Below are 22,150 nucleotides of genomic sequence, written 5' to 3' on the forward strand. Positions count from 1 at the left end.
AAAAATAAGACAACCGCGCGATGGACATAGGACTGCTACACTCCTATTCATTTACTAATTGATTTGAATTAAGGGGCTCATTTAACTGCATTCTTAATTTTTACATCAAAAATACAACGTTTTTTTGTATCGTTTAATTTAAACACATACTCTTTTCGAATAATCTTTTGTAAAAGTATATAATAAACTATTGCATATTTACATAATCGAAGCATAATATTTTTGCAGATCATATTTATCCATTTATAATTCACTTATTATTCAAAGATTCAATGTATTTATTTTGATAATTATAACTAGTAGAAAGTAATTGTTATCGGAATGGATGAAACCATACCGAAAATCGCAAAAGTTTTTAAAAAAATTACAATAATATTTGAAGAAGGCGCCATTTGCGTGGATCAATTGCAAGCTGAAACGGAGGAATATCATACATAACACCGTTGTTCTACACACACCTAATAATAAACAAAGTGACGACTATCTGTCACTTATAGTGGCTCTAAAGCCGGCTACCATCTATTATTATAAAAATGTAGCTGATTAGAATTAAATTACAGCGCATACAACTCATAGTTGGAAAAAATAGAGTTGTGATATATGGCAAACTAATTACAAACACTTTTTCACATAAACAATCTTTTGCATTTCTTGATATGTTCTTTTGACTGTAATAATATTGCTTCATTTAAAAAAATGTTTTTTAATAACGGTACTTAATGCATCTTCCCACTATATTTGCATTATAAATTCCAGAATACAGATGAAAAAAAAAATGTATTAACTTTGCATTTAAGTTTCATTATAAGTCTAATAATATAATGAATTATACTGGAAGAATGTGTGAAAGATGCAGCTATGCGAACTACATGACTATTCATAAATATTAAAAATGTTTTTGAAAATGTGGCATAATTATGATACGTTTACAGATTAATTTTGGATTTTATATTGTTTATTGACATTAACAAGTAATTTGATTTGTTACGATATTTATTCGTGTCAACTTAAATATTTGTACTCCCTTCCTCTGGGGAATTAAGATCTGGAGAGATGTATGTACGGGCGAAGTATTTAGTTAGTTTTAATAGTGCCAATAGAGGGAGTTAGCGACGTTCGCCTTGCGCACTAGCAGCTGCCGCCGAAATACACACACATATTAAAGAAAGAAAAAAAAAAGGGAAACGGCGCTGTGTTGAGCGTTTGCTCCTCGTGACGTCGCGACTCGCCGTCAGCGGAGTCGGGAACGGCCTTCTTTTAGAGCTGTTTGGTGAATTGGTCTACTCCGTTTTTCTTGTGCTTTTCTTACGAGCCGAACGCAGTCAATTGGTGAGTTTAACCGCCGGAACCTGCGAATAGAAGTAGCCTATCCGAATTCGTCGTAGTCAAGTGTGGCATTGATTTTTGGTGTGTCAAGATAACCGAAAGAGAGAGAGAGGAGAGACGCACACACATACGTTATCCGCACACGAGTTTTCGATTTATCGATCTACTGGTGAAAGTAAGCAGGTGAGCTTGGAGTTTTGCGAGCTAATAAACGTTCAGTTTGACAGGTGCTTCGAGAGGACGGTCTCTTGTGTGTTTTTTTATTGTGCTCTTTCGTTTGTCGTCGAACGAATATCAAAGCCAAGTTCATCGAAACATATAGGTACGCGTACAGATCAAGGCTATGTGATGCGGCCTTACATGCGCGCGCTGCTTTTTAGTAGCTGGGGACATGTCGTTTAAGGATATAGGTACACTTCGCAGGTTTTAGATCGTGTCCTTTACGTTTCGTACGTGGATCCTCACGTTGCATGTTTATTTTCTCGTGTCTTCTGACTGCTGCAGTGGGTGGGAAAGATAGTGACGTGACCCTCTCGTTGCAGCTAACCTATCGATTAATTTTTAATCTTTCGCCCTAATTTTTACCTTTTTCGCTTTGCTCTGCCCCCATCCCTATGACCTCGCCTTCGAAAGTGAAAGAAAAGAGCGCGCGCACGCGTGTTCATGTGTGTTTATATATATATATATATATATAAATGGTGTGTGTATATATATATATATATATATATATATATATATATATATATATATATATATATATACCAATTGAAGAACCATGTCAGGAATGACATATCTGGCAACACATGTTACCATTCAGATGTCTATATTTACAAAAACTTAAAGCGTCGGTATTTCTGTTTATGTAAATAATTACTGGGGGATATTCACACGGGTCTACTTACTGTCCACAGCGTATTTTATCCGAGTAGATCGGTCATCTAGTTTCTCTTGTTATATTTCGGGAAGGACATCGCTATTTTGTACTTTTCTGTAGACTTCTAATTTTCGGATTTCGGAGAGAGGTTCCAATGAAAATTTCATGGTCCGAGCTTCACTGATAATTGTATTTTTTTAATAATTTCGGACAACATCATCGTAATTGCATCGTTCAAAATGATGACGAACAAGTATCGAGAATCAATGGCAGTTCCGTAATGAAATGTTCATCTTTAAAAATAGCACTATCAGAACCATCGTGAATAGGTTCACCTACGTTGCACGCACACTAAAGGAACAGGAACAGACGAGTCGAATCCATTTGCATGCAATTTTATTTAGAAGTCGCGAGAAATGACCAATCAAAAGGCACAAAATTGCGATAATTACCCGAAGGAGAGCGAGATAATCTTTTAACGGAATGAAATTACCATGTGTTGTCAGTACACATACAGTCGTGGGCGCGCATGCCTGACAAATGCTCGCAGATAGCAGTGCACAAGCCGATCGCTAACTTTTCAAACGTTTGATAACGAATGGCTCATTTCATGCCCAATGAGTGCGCTGAATACTCCAGCGAGCTTTCAATTTTAATGGATAGTAGTGACTAAACAATCTCATTGACGTACCCACCGAAAATAAACAATCGCAGCCCTTTTCGTGCTTTGCCAGGGTCACAGGATATGGAGAAGAAAAATTTTCATTTAGTGGTCTTCAATTTTTCGGCTCAGCAGCTATTTGGGTGACATTTAAATATTTTAGTCAGGCATGGTGCAGCTTTCCTTTTCATTGAGTGTCTTGTTAGAAAATTCCATGTAAAAACTCTTGCTTTGTTCTTTTGTTCAGTTACAATTGATCCAGAGGTAACCCCAATATTATCACACTTGTATATTTTTTAATGATATTGTTTGTTTGTTGTTGTAAATTATCATTACTAAGTGTCTTTGTAATATTATTTTATCTTCGGTTGTCGTTTCCAATTATCCAATCGGTTATGTAATCACTTCTAATGATATAAGTAAATATGTTCATAACGATAAACAAATGCCAATGCACATATATGTATATTTATTTATTCTAGACACTCGTTGATTCTACTCGGTAAATCATGAGATTTTTATTCCTATAAAAGATTCGCGTAATTTTAACATAAATGTCGATTTACACTTAAATTTAAATTGTTACAACAGTTGTATACAGTTTTCTATAGTAGACTGCAAGAGGGTCACGTCAAAGATCGAAACTGTACGAAGAAACGTCGCATGTCGTTGTTTCATAAGCAGTTGCATTACTTATTTGCATGATCTTAACCACTTGACAATCGCATGTCCATAAAACTCATCGGAAACGGGAGAGCTTGCGATGGTAACAGCGTAATCAATTTCTATTTATATACGTAAACTTTTCAGGATTCTTACTATTCGACACACGGTTAACGAGTTTGACGACTTTAAAAGATAAACCTCCATTTCAATAAAACGTAAAACAAATCCTATTGATCTTTTATAAAAAAAAGATCAAGTGCATTGACGATTTTGTAAACAACGCGGACCTGTCGATACGTCGAGCCGTCGCAATAAAGTTATTAAAAAATAAAAAAAAGAGAGAAAGCTCAGTTAACGAAGCTCCGTGCGTGTATGCGCTCGAGTAAAAGTAAAAGTGCAGTGGTGGGGTGGGCACACTTGCCGAATAAAATCGCAGTTGGAGGGGGGGGGGGGTGCAAGCACGATTCCGTGGAATGTGGAAATGGAGTGGTGGGCACGTGGTGCGTGCCTAATAGGAGGCTATGCAGGCAGGATATAGGTGTTATCGCACAAAAGGGGGCGCTACCGGCGACAGACGGACACGCGGAGTCGGCGCGTTTCTCTCGCTCTTTCGCTGAGCTTTTTTGCGTGCGCGAGCTTACACTTTGTGCGCATATATACGCACGCGCGCGCACATATCCGTCACTGCTCCGCTGACCGTGCTGTTGAGGCAGTCGTGATCTTGGCGGCGCGCGCCTCGGCTCCATCTCCCTCTCTCTCTCTCTCTTTCTCTATTTCTCTATTTCTCTCTCTCTCTCTCTCTCTTTCTCCACTCAGACCAGCTGAGGGCTGGCTGGCAAGTCGCAGCTTCATCTGGAGTACTGACAAGTAGGTACAGCTCAGTCACGCGCGGGAATAAAGATATACAGCGGGTGGCGAGTTGCGTAGCCGAAAAGTCCCGGCTATTTCAGTGTAAGGCGCAATCGCGTATCCGCCATTCGGACCACGCACGCGTGAATCTCGGCAGGACGATCCATTCGCGAGTGTCGGAGGTCGGCCAGCTGCGTCCTCGCCACATTCGTCGACCTTCCCCGCAAGACGGCAATCGTTGCACGGGTTGGGGCAACAAGAAGCGGTAGGGCGGCAGGAGGGTGGGGGTGGGTGGGTAGGCTCGCGAATACAGTACAACCCGGGCCGGGGGGCGCCACTCGGAGAGGCCCTCGACGGAGGCACGACGGTACCAGCAGCAGCAGCAGCAGCAGCAGCAGCAGCAGCAGTAGCAGCGGCAGCACGTGGCCGCGAGTTCGCGCCCGCGCAGAGCCGCCCTCCCTCGCTCGCGCCACCCTATTGATTCTCGCAAGTTTTTCTTTCGGTCCTTTCGCTCTCTTCCGCTATACGCGCAGTGCACGCGCGCAAGCGCACGCCTCGCGGGCTGCTCTATTGTAGTTGGCCGTCTCGCTCGCGCGGATGCACACTCGGCTCGGCGAGCTCTCTTGCTCGGTTGGCCTCGCGGCGGAAAAACCCTGACGACGACGGGCCAGGCTCGATGAACGATCGCTCGCGTCGCGACGAATCTTGAGGGACAGAGTGGCAGAGAAAGAGAGAGAGAGTGAGAGAGAGAGAGAGGGGGGGGGCAGAGCACGACGCGCGTCCTCTCTCGCCTCATCGCGGTCGTCCGTCGACTCGCTGATCGCAATTGATCCGTGGCCGCTGCTCGTTCACAGGTGCCAGCTCTGCCGTGCTGACGACGTAGACTTGCAGCGAGCGAGAGCGAACCAGCAGCAGAGGGAAGATGCCAGCGCCGACATCAGCAGCGGAGGCGGCCGAGCCCGGCCCGCCCCGCACCGAGCTGCAGGAGCTCCAGTTCAAAGCTCAACAAGTTACCGATGAGGTTATTATCGAGCCTCGCTCGTCCCGCCTCGCCGCGTCGCCGATGCTCTTGGCTCATTAATTTGTTCTGTCCACAGTCGCTCGAGAGCACCAGGCGCATGCTGGCCCTATGCGAGGAGGTGAGACCGTCACTCCACTTCTTCCCTTTCTCTTGTCTTCACTATTAGGCCGTGACCGTGACTTCTCTCCCGACTCGTCGACTTGATCATTCGACCCGTCGTCGTTCTCCAGCCGACCAACAAAATCCGACATCGGTCCTGCATGCCGGACCGATTAATGCCGGAGATGGCTTCTCTTTCTCTTCTATCTTTCCTGTCCCTTATCACGAGTAGCCCCTGTTGTCCTCGCGGTGACGTCAGACGGGACCATCGTGGCCTCGGAGAGCGAGAAAAATAACGAAGAAGATCGTGGAGGCAGATGCGCGCCGAGAGCAGGAGCAAGTGACATGATTGAGGAGAGAAAGAGAGGAAGGAAAACTTAACAAATTGTTTCCCTTGCTTTCTCCCTCTCTGGTCCGCGGCTTGCCTTCGTTCCCCGGCCCACGCTCGATCACATCGCAGAGCGGCACATATTGCGCCTCTCTTTCCTCCTCTTTTGTCTGCCATCTCTCCGTTTCACTATCACCTTGATTCGTCAAATTTTCCTTCATCTTACACTCGCACACTGACATGTTTATATTGTGCCCTCCGACCGTCGCATTGATTATGTACGAGTACGAGTGGCTGAAAGTGGAGCAGAGAGCCTCCGCGATTCCCGGAAAAATTCATGCGTCCTCTGTCGCTCAGCTCTACTCTTAGTCTGCGACGGCGCATTCTCCGTTTTATTGTCCACCTCCCGTATAAAATTACCGATTGCGCGCTCGGTTGTGTGCCTCGTGTTCGTCGAGGCGATAGCGCGGCGTCGCTTTGCCCCGGCGCTGCACGATTCTTGAAAACATTCGCGATAATCTCGTTCTTTTCGACATTGCTCAGTCCTCTTGTTAGTGTAGCCATCCGAAAGCTCACTCGGCCTCGCAATGTTTTCTTGGCGTAGAAAGGGCGAGCGTCAGCGAGAGCAAAGAAACATGCGTAGTTAAAGTTGATTAATGATTCTAATTTTGACAGATACTACGGACTCGATGCAATGCTGGTTCGTATTGAAAACAACATTTTACACACGACCAGATCAAATTTAACGGCATTTTTCGTTCCTATAAAATAAAGCTAAAAAATCCATCTATTTTCATTCAAATTACCTTTAGATAGTTTTGAAATTGTCGTGTAAATTTCAATCTCCAATGAAGCGTCGTTAATGAAAATTATGTCGCCCAAGTAACCTTATTAGCTAGTTTCCATGTTTACAGTCATCTCGGTTACTTTTGTATTTATTTGAAATGAACAAAATTACCTCATTTTTCCGTTCGTAATGAATTTATCAAAATTTAATTAGATTGGATTTTAATGGATTACATTCAGTTATCTAAAACAGTAAATATAGTTGAGGTTACATTACAGTTAGATTATTTTGAAAAGTATATTGTTTTTTACATATTTACCTAACGGTTAGTGGTTCTGTTTCCTTGTCAAAAGTAGTTTGGACGCGCATACATCTGTTTATTTTATGTATTTGTCTTTGGCCAGCGTCAGTGTTTGATGTTAGAAAGAGTACATTTTCGAATTTACGATTTTTTTCAAACACACGCTTTCCGGTTAAAATGTGTGTGTGAGTGTTTTTTTTTCTTTTTTGTTTTTTGAAATTAACGCACGAAGATTATTGTGAAAATTACAGCGATGCATTGCACGCGTGAGCGTTTGTTGAATTGCACGCAAAATTTCATTATAATTATCAGAATATCCCCAACAGTTTCCAAACACAACGTAACAACTATACTAATGCGATACGATACATTCAAGTAAAAAATTTCCTATTTAAAAATTTTGGAACATTAATCTTGTTTTAATAATCAGATATTTCATAATAATGAATGCTGAATAAAATTGTCCATACTCGCAATTTTTTAAATAAAAAATTTATACAATTGAATGAAAACGTTGATGCAAAGGACTCGGTAGAAATTTTATCGTGGAAAATATATCAGATATTTATTGGAGTTATTTAACTCGTTCTCGCTCGTCCTTTAATTAAAATTCCCTTCCCAGTTCGCGGTAAAAATAATGTTGTAAATTTATCATTTTTCATCTGTCTTTGTCATGTATTCCGCTGCATTACGTTAGACGTCAAATAATATGGGCAGACTATGCAACGATTTCGATAACCTTGACCCATCTTCTTCAGTATCAAATTGCCTCCACCTATCTTTTTAGGCAATCTCGATGGGAAGCTCAAATGCGGTTCATCGCTCAATGAAAGCCTTCAATTATCGAAGATATTTTGCAGAAATAACGAATAACAAAATATTTTCCAAAGTATAATAGTGTAAAAAGGTCTATACTTTTCTTCTGAAAATTTTATCACTAAAATAATCATCTATCAATAATCATCTATCACTAATAAATCAAAATTCCTTCTAACGAGGATTCCGCCGTTGCTTTTGTATTATATTACCAACAAATTTACAAATTAATTGATATTTAAAACTGATTATTAGTGTGTGTTTAGATATTTGAGCAAACACAATCACAAAACTTACTTTAACCGATATTTATTTTTTGTGATGCTAAAGTTGCTGTTGCTGTTTTTGTTAGTGGCTGATATTGAGCGCTATGAATGTGTTAAATATTGAAAACTACGAAATTAAATAAAATACACATTAATAGATGATATAAAAAGGAATTAATAAAACATAAATAAAAATGGCTGTAAGTAGGTGGTTGTACAAAAAAAGGAGCTGTGCGAATAGGAATGAATACTGACATTTATTTCCGACTAGAAAAAATATGTCGAAATATGTAAATTATGCAAAATAATGCTTGTTCATATCCAAAGATCATTTATAGTGCTGCATTATTATTTTTCATGAATTATTTTAAACACCAACTGTACATAAATAAGGTGCACTTTATTTTTTACTCATTAGTGCAACTCATTTCGTTTCTTTTTATTGACGTTACTTTTCTCTCACGTAGTATTAGCTTAAATTTTTATAAGAAATACACACGTAAATGCATCGATATCAGAAACAATATTACAATTTTAAATATCTTTAAAATAATTTAATCAAAACATCAAATGTAATGACTATAATTATATATGGAGTTTTCGCCATTTGCTCTTTATTGTATAAAATCACTTCTCTTTATAAAATGTATTCTTGTACAGGCCATAATAGTTATTCGAATACTTAAAAAAATTATTTTATATTATTTTAATTTTGTTATAAACCATAAGGCATCATTTAGATATTTCAACACATTCTTATAAGGAATCATGAATTGCGATTTCATATTTGAAAAGCTTTTAAAAATAAGTGTTTGTATGACCTACATTTTGACGCTGACACAGTAGAGAAAGAATATTATAATACAAATTTCTTTCTAAAACTTAATTTTTTAAAGATTAATTATAAATTAAGCCGAGAGATTTTTCTGCTTTTTTTATTATTTTTTTGTCTTATCGCTATATTTCCAGAGATTGAAACAAAACCCCTAGTTCCGTTTTTGTCTTTTCTATTGGACATTATAAGTCTACCAACTAATGACTCTAATTAGGCTTAAAAATACATTTCCCGATTTCATACAGATAAGAGTCACCATGAAAAACTGTTCCAGAGTTTATAAACTGGACATTTTACAAAACATAACTAGAATAATAATTTGCACATATGAAAAAGTAGCCTGTTCCTTATCGCAGTGCTGATGTGATGTACATAAGTTAAAAACAGAAAGGAAGATAATTAAAAGCTTTTCTAATTTTTAGTGGTAAATTTATTTTTGCGTGACAAACTGTTGTATTTCTGCAAATTTAATGATTGTGAAACGAATAAATACAATGGATTGAATGCAAAACGTCAACACGCAACGACAGCGTACAACGCCAAAATACAGCACATGTACAATCAACAAAAATACAGCACCAGTCACCAATAAACAACAATCATATTGATGACAACAGCAACTTACATAGCAACTACCAATATGTATTGACAAAATATAAATATCGTTGTATCTAAATTTCGCTGCAGTTTGAATGTAAATTTCTGATGCACAAGTGTATTTTATAACAGATGCCTTGAAATAATTTTTTTTTTGTTTAAACATACGTTATGGCGATTAATTATCGTCGCAACGTTTTTGATGTTTTATAGATCGTGAAAGAAAAATATAACACGAAATATAATAATGTTCGAAATTGAATATCATCGACATTTGCGAAGTGTTCACCTTATTTTTTGCACACTTGCTCCTCGGAGTCGTCATTTTAATTGATATACATAAAAAAAATCTTATACTTACCCAATACCTTTACGAATACTTACTAATATTACTTGATATACTAATTTAAACATGTTAAACTTACTACTCAATCTAACACTGGTGGTGGTTATCTTTTTTTGTGTGTGTTGTTGCCGCTGCCTCTGTCTGTCTATGTAGAGCAAGGAGGCTGGCATCCGCACTCTGGTCGCTCTTGATGACCAGGGAGGTGAGTTTTCAATCCGCTCTAAATCACTTTCTCAATTGAATATCAGTTTACAAACACCAATTATTACTATTTTTAGTTTCTTAATTCAGTTTATGTTTTCTCGTATTATTTGTAAACTTTACATCCACCTTACGACTTTGTTTTGTTATTTTGCTTTTAAATCAGTATTTGTTTTGTTATCATATTTTTACATTGATATATTGTTGTTCTTCATCATTTTAATTTCTTTGTGGGTTAACTTCTTAAATTATTGTCATCTTCTGCAATCCATAATTTATCATTTTCAACTTTTCCCAATATAGCGCAATCCTTCTAGACTACAGTCAATTCATGAAAGGAAGTAGAGTCGCTTGCTTAAAATATTCAAAATGTAATTTGATAAACATAATCAAACCATTTAGTTGTTGATTTTTTTCCTTCTTCAAACATGCATGTATTGCACCCCATTATTTTCTTATCCAATCAGTTCACAAAACAATTCTTTAATTTATATTTAGAAGAATTAATTTTGTGCAACTTTCCGTACTTCAATCTATATATTGCTAATCATTAGTTTAGTTGGTTAATAAGGTGTTGGTAAGCGTCAGTTAATTCTTCAGTTATAAAAATACATTCATACTGATGAATGAAATATTTTATATTAACCGTTACATTCTATAAAATTTCTGTTCAATAGTACCACGGACATCGTGCATTCTTGTATTTTACTTCATACAATGAATGCTTATTCTTTGATCTTGTATTATGAGTTTTTTTCAACTATATGATAAAAGATTACATATATTTTTCCAATCCAAGCGGGATTTCTTTTCAGATTAAAATATTATTTAAAAAAAAATTTTTTACATTACATTCGACATGACATTACAATATGATGGAAGAGGGAATTGTGATATTACTAAATTCCTAGTTACACAGGGTCATTAAAGAATTTTATTGTTCTATTAATATCAGTTTAAGATATTTTTAGCGAACGAAATTTTCACGAGTTCATGTAAAAAACGTGCGTCCATTATAACGATTTCATGGCTTGATTCACCGAGAAAAAAACAACCAAAAGATACAAAGATACAAATATAGGAGATGAGCTACTTCATGAAAGCTACTGAAATTTATAGTACACCTGGCTTGTTAAATCGATAAGCTTGAATAAAATCGAGAAAACTGTCATGCAAAAAGTTCATACATGTGTTCATTGCACCATGCTTTGTGCTTATTGCGAAATTTACGTTATTTAGTTTTACAGTTGTAGACTTTAGAACAATGATTAATTCATTTTTCGTTAAAAATTTTTTGTCAGTAAAGCTTATTTTATTTGTCTATATTTATTACTTTTTACTCAGAACTATGTTGCTTGTAGTTACTGACAACTTAAATCGGGAATATGTCGTAAAAGAGGACAATCTGCATCGAATTAATAATTGGTTTCCACTTAATAATTTACTAGATAGAAAACCCATATTCATGTAAAGTAATATTAAGTAAAAAATAAATCTGACTTTCTCAGATCAAACTAAACATATACTTTCCCTTACGTGAGCTTGTAAATTTAGTCCGTTAGTTTACACATGACTGTTGACATAAAGTGTGTTCATAAATACATTTGTAGCTTTATCAAGTGCTTCTGTATGTGTTGCTTTATTTTGAGACAACTTTTATTTTCCTTATGCAATTGTAACTTATTTATTCGTTTCGTCTATTCGTTTAGCCATAGTTTAATTCATTAACAATATACTTTAAACTTGAAGCTATTTAATAGAAGACGTTTGGCAATAGTTGTAAAACGTCTTACATTGGTTTGATTTGGTCGTAAAATGCATACCTACATTGTACATACATTTTTTTGCAGTAATGCAGCAGTTTTTCTATAGTATTATCTGCGCCTCGGTCTCCGAAGTTACGATCTTAGAAATTAGAATTTCAATTATCTGAATAGGCTATATAATTGCTTCAAAAATTAGCTCTGGTGGATCTTATCGAATATACTATTTACATTCAATCACAGTGTTCTTTTTATAAATATTTTTCTCATTATTGGTCTGATAATTTTTGCGAGCATTACAATCCCTCACTGGAAAAATAGCAATGTAGACTCCATATATAAATTCATTTTTCACGCGCAGTAGCAGTTTTTCAAACTTAGCGGTGGTTTCGCTTACTTTTTACTTTTTATTTTCATTTAAGTAATTTTTTATGGTACAAAAAGTTGCAACGACTATTTTAACAAGCTAAAAATTTAAAGGAAAGTAGTGCTTTATAAGCCACTAATCATAGTGCAAACTGCTTTTTCAAATTCAATATTATTTGGTTAATTATTTTGGATCGAAGCGGAAATACGCAACTACTGATGTCGACATTGGTAATATTTTGATATTGAGCTATGTAACTATCAATCTTTTATATAAATATGAAGAAATCGTCAAAGTGAAAATAGGTGCCCATAAATCCACCTTTTTTTTGAACTTTATCAGAACAATGATCTGAATTGACATATTATTTACTATGAATAAGCAATTGATTAACCACTTTCCACTATCAATATGAAAAACATTGTTTTTATAGAGCGAAGAAGTTGGTGCGAATACTTTGACAATGCTAGACCATCAAGGGGGTAAGCGACAAATGATTGACAGAAATTCTGTATCGAATTAACCGAGAACAATATATTTATAAGTTTACTAATAAATTAGCTAATCAGCCAGTTTGGAATGTGTACACTGGTAATAATATCAAATTAACAAACTAAATACATTCAGCGTCAAGCATAACGGCATGCGGTATGGGAATTCCCAATATTATAAATACCATGATGTAGTTGCATAGGTGTGTGTATGACCGACGCAACAGCGCCCTTTCAATGCAAAAAGAAATCTACACAGTTGCACACGCTCATCAACTGAACGAAAAAACTGTTCTTCCAGCCCCTAATATACCCCGAACAACCTCTGTTATGAACATATCTTACGCTTGCTTATTACACATTTTCGTGTATGACTACTTAACAATCATATAATCCTTTCTTAGATTATCTCTACCCGATTGCTTGTCCCTATTCCTCTTCTACTTATTAATCTGAATGAATCTGTGGTGCTGTCTTACTTTGTCCACAAAGACTAATTACTATTGCTAGCTCCTTCTAGTATTTAGTAGTCAAGCTTCAAAATGAAAATAATCAAATTTTTTAAAGCAATCCGAAAAGAAAGATTTTTGTACTTGTGCATAGATTGTTGCTAAAATTGATTTTCAAAGAAACGTTGTCAATTGTAAAAATACTCGGGTTCGTCGCTGCGTAATAATCGATGTCATGTAAATAAATTTCAATTGTCGATTACGAGCCATCGGGAAATGGACGAAGAAAGTTTACGAAGGTAGAATAAAGAGACACTCGAGGCGCTTTGGCCAAGCCTCTTTGATTGCACGCGATTTTTCGTTTTGATTTCGTTTCGGCGTTTCACATAAGTATCATTGAATTTAATAAAAGCATTTTTCCGAAGCACGAGTTAGACAAAGAGAAAAAGGATTTCAAAAGACACGAGAAAGGAGCTAAGAATGCAGCGGAATCTCGAGGCGATACAGGCGATCGCGCGACGAGTTGTTCTCTTGAAAAAACAAATAATAATAATAAAAAAATTGGTTTTTCTCATGCCGAATAAATGATAATGATGCCTCTCTCTGTCATTGCTCGGTTGTGCCTGTTTAGAGCCACGAAGTCGGGATGAAAACCCTCGTTATGCTGGACGAACAAGGCGGTAAGCCATTTCTAGCAATATTTAGCTTAAACTTTTCTAACTTCTATTATATATACCAATCTTCTTATACAGCATATTATGTTCTAGCCGACATATGTTTATCTCTTTCTATGCGCAATTTTGTCTGAAAAGAACATCTCGATGCCCAAACGTCTTTGCTACGTTACGTCGGAACTTTCTTTTTACTTTTCCTTTTCTCGGCTCTTTAATTTATCAATAGACTTGCCTAAATTTTCATACAGTTGATTCTTGCACTGCGTGTAGGATTGAATGGAGCACGAAATTTTTATTTTGTTTTTCACTTTCTTTAATACGTTTTTCCTTGACCTAGTTAAAAAATAGTTAAAAAATAATTAAAGGGTAAAAAGAAGTCATATTGAAAATGTCATAATTCGTTATTTTCGTAAATTAGTCTGAAGCTCTTAACTTCCCAACTGAATGAACAAACGAATATGAGTAGCTCTTGTTTGAAGTTTCACTGAAAAACGTCTTAGTAGGCAAACAAAGATCAACAAATAAAATTGAAAACTGATGAGCTTTGAATGGCAATTGTAAAATTTTGTTAACGAGAAAGAAAAAAAAAACCAATGAAAGAGATAGTAAAACATAATAATACTGTTTCATGCTCACTGACACCTTAACGACCGCTGCTCAGACCTCTTTTAATATTCATGCATATACTTACAACTCTTCAATATATTCGCCTTTAGTTTCTAATCAAGTAGCTCGAATGTAACGCATCACTTGGTTGTCGCGCATAACTTTTTCTTTTCTTTTCACATCTGGCTTGTATTCTCACTCTATTAGTCGAAGGTGATTGCAGGTTGACCGTGATTTGGTTGGGCGGCAGCGTCGCGCGCCAAGGCCGAGGCGACTACTCCGAGCACGGAGCCCGCGTCGGCCTCGGCGCGCAACCTGCCGCCGTCGGTTGTCGTTGTTTGCGAGTGTGCGACGTGCCTGCACGTCCGCCAGCCGGTTGCGTAGAGTGGCGATTGGCTCGGCCCCACTAATGATCAGTAAAAAGTCAAATGTGATGATTGGTGAACAGAGCAACTTGACCGGATCGAGGAGGGCATGGACCAGATCAACGCCGACATGAAGGAGGCTGAGAAGAACTTGACGGGCATGGAAAAGTGCTGCGGGCTGTGCGTGCTGCCGTGCAACAAGTACGTAAAGCGGCGAGTCCGAGTGCGTGATGACGAGCGTATGCGTGTGTGCGTGCGTGATGATGGGGCCAGGGCCAGAGAGGACCGAGCTGTGGTTGGTTTGGATACATTGGGTGACACGTTAGGGGCGCGAGCTTCAAGGAGGACGAGGGCACGTGGAAGGGCAACGACGATGGCAAGGTGGTGAACAACCAGCCGCAGCGGGTCATGGACGAGCGTAACGGCCTGGGCCCGCAGGGCGGCTACATCGGCAAGATCACCAACGACGCGCGCGAGACCGAGATGGAGGACAACATGGGCCAGGTCAACACGATGATCGGCAATCTGAGGAACATGGCCATTGACATGGGCAGCGAGCTCGAGAATCAGAATCGCCAGATCGACAGGATCAATCGCAAGGTCAGGCATCTCTCATGCTCGATGTTCTTTGCTCATGTTCTATGTCCAGCTGCCTCCGCAACTGTCCCCAGACCCTACTCTGCCCACCTCCCGTCCCACCATTTTCTCTCGAACTCACCACCACTAGTCCACTCAGTCCGACAGCAAAATACAATAACAACTCTACTACTACTTGTACTACTACTACTACTACTACTACTACTACTACTACTACTACTCAGTACATTGTTGTATACAGAAAACAACGACCAAGATATAATATACTCGCCTGCACTACGACGTCTATTATATATTAGCGCCTCTGTGTATTAATATTATGTATATGTATGACATTAGGTTATCTCTGTCTGTCTGTCTGTCTGTCTGTCTGTCTGTCTGTCTGTCTGTCTGTCTGTCTGTTTGTCTATATGTGTATACTTTGTACGTATCCACCCTTGCCAGCAATCAAAAGAAAAGCTGACAACTAACCACTTGATATATTAATCCAATATGCCCATATTATATTTACTTTGTTGTTCTATTTACACACACTTATCAACGATCGACACAAGGTGCGTATCCTATACAAATCTATCTCTCTTTCTATCTACACGGGCAGTTATCTATCTGTCTGTCTGTCTTAGATGTAGTTGTCGTAGTCTTAGATCTATACTTAGTCGTCCTGTGTCCCATCCCACCAGTCAGCAACCGCCTCCTCCCCACACTTAGCCTTTGGTAATCTCGATGTGGTGTTCGCGAGCTTGCGCTCTTTGTCGATCTCTCAACGACCCGTTTGCGCTTATTGTTTGCAGGGAGAGTCCAACGAGACAAGGATACAAGTTGCCAACGAGCGAGCCCACCAGCTTCTTAAGTAAGCAGCGGCCACGACGAACATCCACCTTCTGTCCTGCACGCAACACGATACAGATCTGTCGAGTCGGTTCGAGAAAACTGATCGCATCCTCATCCTCCCCCTTGTAATCGTCGTCATTCGCCACTGCGTCAACCCACTCTCTGCCTCCTCTATCTGTCCTGCTCCACAGCGACTCTTCTCTAGCGTCTGTCCCTATTTATTCTCCTCGAGCTTTTCCCTCGCTTTCTCTGTGACTTGACTCGGCTAGACCTGACCGGCAATTCTCTCCCTCTCTCTCATCTCGTAGATTGGTACATATTCCTCATCTCGTTCATTCGGTATTCCGTGAGTGAGCGACGGACACACAATAATTAACACATATCTCGAAAAATTTCACACCGAGTCGATTAACTGCGTTTACTTGCACTCTCCGTTTTTGTTATTGTTCTTTCCGCGCGTCTACAACCCGTTCACGTTTAATCGACGATGATCGATGAATCCATCAACGTCTTTTTCAGCACTCTTGCTTCAAGCCCGTCCTTATAGATCGTTATTTGCATTGAATGTCTTTCCTTTCTTCCTTTCTTCTTGTGCGTCTTGCGTAAAAAGGACGGACTTTGCTGCTTAATTTTCTATTATACGCAGTTTGCCGATATCCTTAATAATAACGGCAACAGTACTGCTCCTCTTGATCCTCTCTCTCTCTCTCTCTCTCTCTCTCTCTCTCTCTCTCGATCGCTCTCTTTAGCGGGAGGGACGATATATCCGTAAAACAAGCAAATCTGCAATGAACCAAACAAGTAATTTAAATCTACATTTAGAGACTCATCGGTCGATTGATAATAACAAGGCAAGGACCGGGTCAGTTTTTACGTGCCTTTGATCTGTATCTCCTTCATTGATTTCACATGCATATCGGATTTATCTGTGTAGCTCGTCGAAGTTACGCGAAGCATTATTTGTCGGCTTACTCTTCTCTATTCCGCTTGAATACGACTGTGCCCGATGTACCGATGCACTTGCCGATAAATCATTATTTTTTATTTGCTTTCTCGGGACGTACGCTTATCGATAAACCGCGCCGTTATCAGTCGTCGCTTGCACGTGCCAATTGCGAAAGACAGGAGCCGCGGTCATTACTTTCATTTCATATTCATTGGTCCGCTCGTACGTTCGTTCATTCATTCGATTATTTATTGCTCTAGAATGCGTAAAATCGCGTTTGTTTTTCTGCATCGATGTCCGATGAGGTTTCTGTCTCATTGTATACGCGCGTGTTTGCGCATCGCATTGCTGAAGGGAGTTAGAGAACAAAAGAAGCGCATAACTAAGAAAATTGTTGACTTGGCTTCGAGCGTTCGGTGTTGCTATATGCTTTTTGTACGGTTTAACGCGATTAAAACGAACCAAGTAATGTAAAATCCACATGTCCCGTAGCGACGCAATGAACCAGCAAGCGTTTGCCGAATGGCGGAGGGTTACAATAACAATTGTTATAGTTATATTAAGCATCTTCTAATTATCAGTAACCATTAATAATATTCTTAGCGTCGACGCATCTTATATAATATAGGAACCAAGAGTTCTTGTATCAAGTGTTGAAAAATATGGCGCAAAACTTTATTAAAGATTATATAGTTAGTTTAAAGTGACAACAATAACACAACGATCTTCTAAAGTATAAATTTAATTAAGAAAATTTATTGAAACTGAGAGAGACGACGACGCAGTGCTTAATGATATAAATCTATTTATTATTTGAGCGCATTTCTATGAGATTTTCGGACGAAAAGGGACCGCAGATTAGATTCTGGCGATTTCTCTGAAAACCAAGTCTACATAATTAAGGCTGCAGACAAATATCTGCATGAGCACTGATACGCCATAGGTCGCGTAGAGTAGGTGATAAATTAGATTAGCTGGCGATAGTTATTTGAAAATTTGAAAAACTTTATTTATACTCAATGAACCGAGAGGCAAACACGTTGAGGGGAACGCGTCCGACTTTCGGACACGAACAATCGAAGAAACAAAAAGATGAGAGGAACAAAGTGTAGAGAAGCATGAAAGCGAGACAAGGAGAGAGAGAGAGAGAATGTAAAGGGAGCCGAGAGCTGATATACACATAGCAGCAGAACTTAGAAAATAGATACAAGATTAATTGTTGATAACAATTGCAAACATCAGATTTCACATTAAATCAGTTTAGATCTCGATGGACGTGAGAAACGGTTTTATAGCGAGACCCAACTCGTAAGATCATACTAAATCCGACTATCAGTGTAAGTTTGCCGGAATATACGTAAGCAAGAGCCACGCTGGGTCACACTGTAACGGCAATAGAGCAAATTGTGACCAAGAGGACGACGACTTGTGCATTTACAATTAACCAAAAAAAAGTGTGACGCACGTAAAAAAAACCTGTACATTATTGTATTTACGCAGAGGCTTGTAAATGTATTGTAGAGAAATACAAAAAATTATACTAGAGCTGATGATACCGCGAAAAAGAAAGTATGAGAGGATGATGAAAGATATACCTATGCGCGTACTAGTATGTCTATATATGTATGAGCTGGATCTATAAATATATATATGTAAAAAAAACAAATAAAAATTTTGTCACACCGAGTGCAAGCGTTTTGAGAGTGTTTTAATGTAAAAATGAAGTGCTGGACGACAAGCAATATCCAAGAAGACAGAACAAAAAAAATCATGAGAACGCAAGCTTCTTTGGGGGAACTTCGCAGACACACACGTAAACACACGTATACACACACACACACACACACACGCGCGCGCGCGCGTCTACTTTCCCTTTTTTACTTTTTTAATGCAGTTTACTGCGAGATTCTCTGCTAACAGAAGAAAAGATCGTAAGCCGTCCTTCGGTGTGCTATTTAATTCTTCGTTAAATATCATCTTTTGAACGATCGATCGACGCTTAATTAACACGCGCGATTACTTATTGTATATATTATATTTTTCCAGCATAGTTTATGAGTTGAAGGCAATGTCAGTAATAGAAAAAAAAGCCTTTGCATAAAGCTTGGCAGCAGTCGCTTAAATCCTTGTTTCACTCACAATTGTATACAATCACTTATCAGGCCTATTCGACAACTACATAACCACGCGTTCCCTTTGAAATTGTACTCGGCTCGATGCGAAAGAGTGCGTTCGAGTATTTTTACACAGCGTGCGACGACGATGTCTGCGTTTCAATTATCGGAAAGCAATTTTTACGGCAGAGCGTATCGTGCATATCAATATGTAGAAGGAACACGGAATGGCTGCGATTCGAAAACACTGCTAGAAAAAAAGTGCGCTATCGATGCGTTAGACTGGATTCGCGAGGCGCGCTAGGTGGGAGCAGCAATATGTATATTTGAAATCTGCATGTAGCAATGAGATTTGACGTATTAGAATGAAAATGCGCGTTCCAGCGACGTCGTGTTAATCGATTGATCGATCAGCCGAGAAGAATGATTTAAAGTGTGAACAAAAAATAATCGAATGCCTGGTCAATAATTTGATAGAGTTGATGCGGCTCAAAGTGATATCTCGAATCTGCTGTTTGAATCGCAAGTGCGTAAGCATTCGAACGTGAAAAATGAAAACAAATTCTTCAAATTTTCTATTGACGACTACGACATTAGATTTTGATTGTTAATAAATTTTTCGTAGAATTTGCTATGTACTTTACATTTATCAAGTTTTTCAACTATAATGCAATGCTATTTTCTTATGAAACAGAAAAAGAACGTTGTACGTAAATATGTGCGTATATATGTGTAACCGTTGAATACGCATATAGTTATACTTCTATTGCAACAACTAACTGTTAAATTATATTTATAGATGTTATTATTTCTTCCATTAATCGCTTGTTATAAACTTATTGATGAAGAAAATTGATATTTATGACTGTTATTATGCTATTCTCATACGCCTACTGTTGCTAGATTAGCAGTGAGATTTGATTATGGAAAATAGTAAGCGTTATTTCTCGTATTCGTATTACATTATATACAAATATATTTTAGCCTTATAAATGTATCTAGTTCAAGAAAAAAATACGACGAAACGTACAAAAAAAAATAATAAAAGACGAAAACGTTGAAAAAAAACACATCAAATGTTGAGTCTGCAGATTCGAGGATTGTCCGATAAGGCGCGCATTGTACACAATTACAAAAAATCGATTATTTATAACAAACAAACACGTTTTTTATTGTTAGCGAAACGAAAAAAGTTTGAAAAAAACAAAGTCGATTTGATAGAGCGTTAAAAAAATATCAAGGCGTTTAACAAAACAAGTATAGATGAAATTAAAACTTGTCCTCAATCGACTACCTCTGGACTATTTTACGAATTGAGGCTGAGGAGGACGAGGCGAGCGGGGCCATTTGTTTCAGAAGACAACTAGCTAAACTAAAGAGATAAGTAAATTTTAGAAAAGAACGATCGCGGGTTTCACATTGACAGCGCAGACGGTTATTTTACGCTCTTCTCAGCAGTTTGCGTCACCGTGCAAAAACTCACATTTACCAATACAGAAACCAGAAACTACATAAACACACATGCATATAAATATGTATACGTACTATAGATAATTACATGCGTGTGTGATTGAGTGAAAACAAAATCGAAGAATATTGACGAAAGAGAGTGAAATAATGGTATCAAGCTATATCTCGCAGATTCTATATATTGTACATGCATATGAATATACTTTCCTTGATAATAGACAACTGACAATTGTATAATAAAAATTAACTTACATTAAAAAGTCTTAAAGAAACATTTAGCGTTGCCTCGTAATTATTGCTCCGTCGTTCTCTACTCATCCTGCTTATTGTCCAACGTGGCTGCGACTGATATCAAATTTCATTAAAACGTGCGCGAAATTCTCAAAATATTTTAGTTTTTTCCTTCAGTTTTAAAGTTAGCAAGTTGCGCTATGCCATTCAAGACTCCTGTGCGATCATTATTATCATTTCATTAACAGCAGCATACAATGCATGTTCATTGAAATGTTATTTTTTAATATTTTATTTACTGAAATAGAAGGAAAACCCCGTCAACTAGTTTGTCTCTTTTGTCTTTCTAATTTTCCAACTCTGGGGGAACATTAGGTAAAACTTGACACCTCGACATTCAATGTCAGCCGTAGCTTTTAATACTCCGCAATGTCATCATATCTAAGCAGTATTGTTCGAAGCTTATGATAAACAATTATCGAAAAGCAATACGACAGCTCTGTATCAGAAAGCACAAGGCGCAACTTTCGCGCTGCCAGCAAAGTAAGTCAAGAAAGATAAAAAGTGTGTCACTTGTTTTATCTTCGATTCTCTGCCTTGAAAAAAAAGATGTTTAGCCTGTCATCCAGCATTGTCATTGATTGTACTAAAAAAGAGCGCGAGATTTTGAATTTTCATATACTTTGAAATATTCTTATTATATATCTAGAAGTGTGCGATTTATTTTTCAACAGTCAATGCAATTTCTAAATAATTAACATGGATAATAATCTGCAAGAATGTAAAATGCCGTTAATAATTCACTTTGAGAATACAAGACGTTATGTTTTGAAATTATCATTATAAATTGTTAATTTTAAGCATCTGTGATACTCAAATTAACATTGTCTTAAAATTAGACTGAAAGAGAGAAAGTGAATAGGATAAAATAGGGGAAAAAAATTTATATCATGTGTACATAATAAATTAAGAAGTATGCGAGCAACGGAAACTAATTATCAGAATATTGATCCCGTTAAATTTGAAGAGTATTCATGGGTGTTTTCATAGTAGCAACAAAATGCATACGATTACTGAAATTAATACATTAGTATGTAAAGTTTAATGTTGTATAATAGTATAATAGCTTATCGATCGTAGGTTGAATTAACAATTCTGGACAATTTATCTTGAAATGGGTAAAGGTTCATTGGTTTATGTGGAGAAATGGGTGAAAGTTCTACTTTTATTTATTAATGAATATTTATGTACATATATAGTTCATTTTAAA

At 37.8% G+C, this 22,150-nt stretch overlaps 1 protein-coding gene across 7 annotated transcripts; it reads left to right on the forward strand.

The window, feature by feature from the left end:
- Window positions 1-1,171: 1,171 nt before the first annotated feature.
- Window positions 1,172-20,247, forward strand: LOC131673742 (synaptosomal-associated protein 25). 7 transcript variants are annotated; one of them, XM_058951989.1, is made up of 8 exons: window positions 1,174-1,329; window positions 1,418-1,509; window positions 5,231-5,397; window positions 5,474-5,515; window positions 9,926-9,974; window positions 14,772-14,889; window positions 15,015-15,288; window positions 16,080-20,247. In XM_058951989.1, the coding sequence occupies exons 3-8, from the start codon at window positions 5,299-5,301 to the stop codon at window positions 16,140-16,142; spliced, it is 645 nt and encodes a 214-aa protein (XP_058807972.1). In that variant the 5' UTR covers window positions 1,174-1,329; window positions 1,418-1,509; window positions 5,231-5,298; the 3' UTR covers window positions 16,143-20,247. The 7 variants fall into 7 exon arrangements, with proteins under 7 accessions (XP_058807969.1, XP_058807973.1, XP_058807971.1 ...); XM_058951986.1 differs by lacking the exon at window positions 1,418-1,509 and having other exon boundaries at window positions 1,172-1,329; XM_058951990.1 differs by lacking the exons at window positions 1,418-1,509; window positions 9,926-9,974 and adding an exon at window positions 12,537-12,585 and having other exon boundaries at window positions 1,172-1,329.
- The last annotated feature ends 1,903 nt before the right edge of the window (window positions 20,248-22,150 follow it).

This window comes from Phymastichus coffea, unplaced genomic scaffold (assembly GCF_024137745.1).
Source record: "Phymastichus coffea isolate CEN01 unplaced genomic scaffold, Cenicafe_Pcof_1.1 PCOF00192, whole genome shotgun sequence".
In the NCBI taxonomy this organism is placed as follows: domain Eukaryota; kingdom Metazoa; phylum Arthropoda; class Insecta; order Hymenoptera; family Eulophidae; genus Phymastichus; species Phymastichus coffea.

What these genes read in the sequence shown, in the direction of transcription:
- LOC131673742 (XM_058951986.1), top strand. Translation starts at nt 5,299, where the DNA reads ATGCCAGCGCCGACATCAGCAGCGGAGGCGGCCGAGCCCGGCCCGCCC. An exon ending in CTCAACAAGTTACCGATGAG is followed by an intron (nt 5,398 to 5,473) that starts GTTATTATCGAG and finishes TTCTGTCCACAG; the next exon opens with TCGCTCGAGAGCACCAGGCG. An exon ending in TGCGTGCTGCCGTGCAACAA is followed by an intron (nt 14,890 to 15,014) that starts GTACGTAAAGCG and finishes GTGACACGTTAG; the next exon opens with GGGCGCGAGCTTCAAGGAGG.